The sequence below is a fragment of the Lycium barbarum genome, chromosome 8, assembly GCF_019175385.1.
Source record: "Lycium barbarum isolate Lr01 chromosome 8, ASM1917538v2, whole genome shotgun sequence".
Classification (NCBI taxonomy): domain Eukaryota; kingdom Viridiplantae; phylum Streptophyta; class Magnoliopsida; order Solanales; family Solanaceae; genus Lycium; species Lycium barbarum.
The window spans coordinates 113080580-113086956 of record NC_083344.1 but is presented as its reverse complement, the minus strand read 5'-3'; the positions used below and the strand labels follow the sequence as shown (position 1 = coordinate 113086956).

Sequence of the window (6377 nt, the reverse complement as noted above, 5' to 3'; positions counted from 1 at the left end):
ATGACGACAAAAACAGAGCTGTCAACTACAGCAAATCAAACCAGAGTAGTTCTAGTTTTCTTGTCTCTCTGAAACACTTCTCATCCTTTAAACCTCCTCTTCTATCCCCTTCTTCTTTATTCTTCTACACACTTCTATCAATAAACCTTTGACCTTTTTTACCCTTTCTTTGTTTATTATACCAATAATTCTAAGAAAAAAATGACTGATGAAAATGTCCATAAGGTGTCTGAAGCTTCGGCAAACACTCAAGCAGCAGGAAATGGAGAGAGTCAGGTGGCTGCAACTGATATAGTGAGGAGGTGGAAGAGAGAAGATTTGGTGAAGAGGGGTTCTTTAATTTTGCACGGACTTGCTTTGGTTTTCTCAGTGATTGCTTTTATTGTCATGGCTAGCAATACTCATGGTGATTGGCAAAAATTTGATAGATTTGAAGAATACAGGTATACACTTCCTTTGGACTATGGAATTATTTTTTTCACTAGAAAAGATATGTATGGGTTATACCAATTCTCTGATTAAGTTTCAGTGATGTTAGTATGCTTACTTTAGATCTAGTGTTTTTTTATCATTACTTTTTATATGCCAGTAGAAGTAGAGAGAGTTTCTAATTTTTTTTTTTGCTTATAAAAAAAAAAAAAAAGAGAAACCATTTTTAGTATTTTTATTTCTATTTTTTTTATCGCAGCTTATATGATACTCCTTCTGTCCTATTTTATGCGAATGTGTTATTGTTCGGGGAGTCAAACCGTTTTTTTAACTATAAGTTTTTCAATTTTTTAAAAATATTTTAAATTATTAGTCATGTTACCAACTTGCAATACTTTTCGTCTAGTTTTCAAATATATAAAATAATTTTAAAAAGATATATTTCAATTTGCATAATCAAAATTAAGTTATTTGACCATTATACTCCGAATTCCTTTACTTAAATTGGGACAGAGGAAATACTAGACTTAAATGAGCTTAAATTGAGTGACGTGGACAGTGAGAATTGATATAGTTGATCCGGACATGTTTGGAGTTGAATTGCAATAGTTATTGTTGTTATCTGACATATTCTTCTAATCTTGAAAATTGAATTGGGTTTTTGGATGTGGTTATAACAGGTATGTGTTGGCTATTGCAATTCTGTCCACGTTATATACAGGATTGCAAGTACTGAGACACATTCATGAACTTTCAACTGGCAAGGAATCATTTTCACGGCGGAGATTAGCTTTATTTGGCTTCTTTGGTGATCAGGTTGGTTATTTTCCATTGATATGAACAATTGAATTCAATATACATGGTGAGTAGTGCACAAAATTAGTGAGAAACTACTCTGGTTGTTCATGGGGTAGGACAAAAAAGAAAGAGCTTGATTGAATTCTTATAATCGAGAAATTTCCGAGTGCCAGTTGACTCACCTTTCAAAACTCATGACGTGTGCCTAACTCACACACGTGTTCCACTGCTAACTCTGAACCAAAGCCTTGAAGTAGGGTGGAGCGAGAGGCCAAGGTACAGGTTCGGCTGAACCTAGTAACATTGGTCCAATTATTGTATTTGTCTTAAGAAATCCATTTAATATGTACACATTATTAATTTAGAATCCACTTACTTAGAAGGGCTAGAATCTTGAATCCATAAGCTTCAAATTTGGCTCCCCTCTATCCAGTAACTTTAAAGTCCTCTCGAATTCTAAATCCATAAGTTTCAAATTCTGGCTCTGCTTCTGCTGCTTGAAGGATAGCTCTTGATTGAATGTATTGTGAGACATGAAATTGATTGATTCTTTCTATTTTGGGGAATTACAGGTAGTAGCATACTTGTTACTATCAGCTGCATCATCTGCTGTGCCACTGACAAATAGGATGAGAGAAAATAATGACAACCTATTCACAGATTCTTCAGTAGCAGCAATTAGCATGGAATTCTTGGCATTCTTTGCTCTGGCTGTATCAGCTCTCATTTCTGGACATAAGCTCTCAAATAAATCCTACATCTGATGAGACTTAAAGATATTCTGTTAGAAATTCTTTGAATTCCTCTGTTTGTTATCAGAATTACTTCATTCTTCCCATGTACATGTGTTATTCTTTTTCTTTTTCCTTTTCATTATGTATATAATATGTATCATAGGTTTGAACAGTTTGCTTGAAATTAAACATGTGTGTTAAAATTCAGAGTGCAACTTGATCTGTATGTAAAAACATTTTTGTCATTAAAAGAGTGCTCTTGTTTTGCATGGATCTCTCTGTTTTTGAGTGTTTATTTTATTTTTGGTGAATCAATTAGTCAAAGTCTGGAAATGTCCAGGAACTTGTTGACAACCTTATATATCTGATGAAGTTAATTGATGAATAGCTGAACCCGTCCAGAAAAGTTGTCAGCATATGTTCATTACTTAAGAGTGCAATTTTTTTTATTTTTTTTTTATGAAAATTAAAATTATATATACAATAGCTAGAAACTTCAGCTAAGCTCTACCACTGGCACTTTTCGAACTACAAAAGTAGTGTTTATACTCGTGTTGGGTCTCAATTAATTCGAATTTACGCTACAAGGTCCATTAAAGGAGGACGCGCTCCCTATGAGAATTTTTTTCATTCCAAGATCCGAATTTGAGACCTCTAATTAAGAATAGGAGGTTATTATCCATGCCACGACAATCTTTGATGGTGATAGAAAAAAAGTTGATAAGAGAATTGCCGTCCGAGAAAATAATTTTTGACCCTATAATGTACATCAGTGAAAATGGGATGGTAGATCTTCGTATCTAAATATGATTAAATATAAATAATTACCTAGATCCCGTTTGGATTAGCTGGAAAAAAGTGGCTTTTAAGCATAAGTGCATAAAAGACTTTTAAGTGCTGAAAATTATTTTATAAATAACAGTTATAAAAATGCTTTAAAGGGTTTTAGAAGTAAAGGTAGTATTGAAATCAACGGAAAATATAAGGAATAAAAGGATAAAGTTGATGGTCAAACCAAAAATGGCTTTTACGCAAAAAATAATAATAATAGTAATTTGGGGTTGAGCAACTTCTTGATTTTGGCTTATTTTAAGCACTTTTTAACTTAATTTAGAGCCCGTTTGGATTGGCTTATAAGTTGCCTATAAGCTGTTTTCAGTTTTTTTTAGTGTTTGGTTGGCCAGCTTAAAGCCATTTTGTGCTTAAAATAAGCCCAAAAAATTAATTGGGTTTGTTTGGCTTAACTTACCTAAAACAGCTTATAAGTCGTTTCCAGCTTATAAGCTGCTTTTTTTAAGCTCATCCAAATAGGCTCTTAAGCTGTTTTCTGCTTTTGTCAAACACTCAAATAAGTTAAAAAGAGCTTATAAGCTGGTTTGACCAACTTATAAACCACTCCAAACGGGCTCCGAGAAAATTTGATTGCTACATTGAGATCACTCAGTGGCATAATCTAACTAGCAAGTGGCGACACTATATGCTTTCCGTTGTTTTTTGCCTTTTAGTTTTTCCGAAATGCTATGAAGTTTTGAGGCATTTTTATTTTATTTTATATTAAGCAATCACCGTTAGGTTGTGGGCCTAAGGTGTGGGGAGTTTGGCTTGACCCCTACCATGTTATATTTAATTTGAAATAACTTACAATGGAAAGAGGAGGACATGAAAAACCTTGCCTTAATCCTACAAAAGAGATTGTTTAAACAATCTGGGAAAGGGATAGCCTATACAAATTCCTTTCCCAATACTACAAAGCATAATTAACTATAAAAAAGTTACGTTTTTCATATCTCCTCCTAAAGGTTGGGATCTGCCGTCTGTCCAATTGAATTAATCCCTTTACCTCTCTTGGAAATTCTTGAAGAGAGTGGTATAAGGTCCTATTTCCACTGGTTGCAACCACTTTAGCCAAAAAATTAGCCACTTGATTTGTTTCCCAAAAACAATGAGTAATCTTATGAAGAGTCCGATTGAATGATCTAGAAGTCTTCTTGATAATATGCTTGAGCTTCAAGTTGTTCGTATCCTTTTTGTTGAGCATATTCGAGATAACAAGAGAGTCTAATTCAATGTGCAAATTGTTTATTCCCTGTTGTATAAACTAGTTTACTTCATATTGAACTGCTAAAGCTTCTGCCTGGTTCTTGCTATTGCAGTCAACTTGTATGGAATAAGCCATAATCATATTTCCTTTATCATTCCTCACCACACCACCTATACCAGCCTTGTTAGATTCTTTGAAGAAAGTACCATCTGTGTTTAGCTTGATCATTCCAATGCTAGGTTTCTTCCAGGACACAACAGTAAATTTCACATTTGGTTTGATCCTTTCCAGCTTGGGTTTGATCCTTTCCAGCTTGTTGCATAAGTTTTTCCGGTTTTCTTCAGTTGAGATGGATGGAAAGGCACCTTGAATCAGTGCTTTGATGTTCCGAATGCATTGAGTAACCATTCTGTAGTGGTAGAACCTGTTATTATCTCCATATCTACAAGCTGACCAGGACTTCCCTATTTCCCAACAAATCAAAATTGGAAGTGTTTGAATCACCAACTTATGGACTCTGTTATAAGTTCTAGTATTCCACCAGTTAATAAAAATAGTTCTTATTGGCCTATGCTGATGATTAATCCCAAGAGGTGCACCCATATCCTTCCATATACAATCAGCAGCCTGCCCTTTTATGAAAACATGCTACATATCATCATGTTGTGGCACATAGCAGCATACACAATTCACTACTTCCAGAGATTTGTTGTTCATCAAAGCTTTAGGAAATGGCAGTTTGTTGAGAAACATTCTCCAACAAATGAAGGACATCTAGAAGGGAATGGCATTGTGCCATAATTTGCTCATGAAATCATTATTCCCGTGGTTTTTGATCAAATCCCAAGCAGAACCATTTGAGAATTTCCCATCTTCAGTCTCATTCCAGATAGCATAGTCTCTCTTATCTTCAAGACCAATACTTATGGATATAATGTGTAAAACAACTTGGTTTGGAAGAGTATTGTACAACTTTTGAGCATTCCATATGTGATCTATCATGTAATCCTAGACTTTGTCTTTGAAATTGCCTCTTGTCATATAATTTGAACAAATTTAAGCCAATGAACCAATATCAGTCCAGTTGTCCCATTAGAAGCTGCATGTACCAGTGTTTATTTTCCACCTGATACACCTTTCACTCTTTATTTTCCACCTGATACACCTTTCACTCTTTTCTCTTGCCCAAAGCAAGTGCTTCCAAGCTTGTGAATTCTCAGCAACCCAATTTTTCCCAACAAGATGCATTCTAGGACAGTACTTAGTAGATAGAAACTTAGCACACATAGAATTTTCCAGCTTTGAATTTCCACCACCTCTTTACAGCAAGAGTGTTAGGCAATATCTCTCATAGCTCTAGTACCAATTCCAAGTTTTGTATTAGGAAAGCATAAATTTTCCCATGCACCCTAATGATACTTGTTTTTTCCATTAGCAGCTCACTAAAAGAAGTTGGCAATGTGTTTTTCCGTCAGCTCCAGGGTACCTTTAGGAGGGTTAATACCAGACAAAGTATATATAGGCAAGGATTGAATGACACTTTTAGTAAGAACCATTCTAACTCCACTAGAAAACATGTTACCTTGCCAAGCATTTAACCTTTTAACAATCTTGGAAACCATATTATCAAAGTAAACAATTCTTTTCCTACCAATATAGATAGCACAAGATAAGTGAAAGGAAAATCTTTTCCCAGAAAACCCATGCAACTTCTTATTCTATTGATTCTATAAGCACAAGTTTTAGGATTGGTGAGGAAAAAACTCTTATCTTTATTAACCATTGACCAGAGACCTTTTCATATTTCCTAGTCTGCTTTATTATCAGCTTAATAGATCTAGAATTATCACTACTAAAAATGACAATATCATCAGTATAGGCTAACTGAGTGATCTGAGGACCATTTCTATACACGGAGAAAGGAATGATGTTGGGGTTGTACAGTAAACTGTTTAAAGACCTTGTGAGTACCTCAACAACAATTATAAAGAGGGAAGGGTATATTGGATCACCTTGTTTAAGACCTTCAGAGAATTTAAAGAAACCATGTCTAGTTTTATTGATAGTAATAGAATACCAAACATTAGAGATGCTTCTCCAAATCAGATCAATCCAAACATCATTAAAACCAAATTTGTTTAAAACTTTAACAAGAAATGACCAGGAAATCCTATCATGTGCTTTTTCCATATCCAGTTTCAGAATAATATTTCCCTCCTTGTTTTCTTTTGAAATCCTATGAACTATCTCCTGAGTAAGCATTTCATTATCTGTAATATTTCTCCCAGTGACAAATCCACTTTGGTTTTCTGAAATTAATTTAGATAGTAGTAAATTGAGCCTAATAGCTGGGATTTTTTATATAATCTTATTTG

The 6377-nt window shown here is 34.4% G+C and overlaps 1 protein-coding gene across 1 annotated transcript; it reads left to right on the top strand.

The window, feature by feature from the left end:
• Nucleotides 1-2234, top strand: LOC132606761 (CASP-like protein 4B1). Its single transcript, XM_060320387.1, has 3 exons — nucleotides 1-443; nucleotides 1110-1245; nucleotides 1800-2234. Exons 1-3 carry the CDS (start codon nucleotides 202-204, stop codon nucleotides 1989-1991), a joined length of 570 nt encoding a protein of 189 aa, XP_060176370.1. The 5' UTR covers nucleotides 1-201; the 3' UTR covers nucleotides 1992-2234.
• Nucleotides 2235-6377: the final 4143 nt, after the last annotated feature.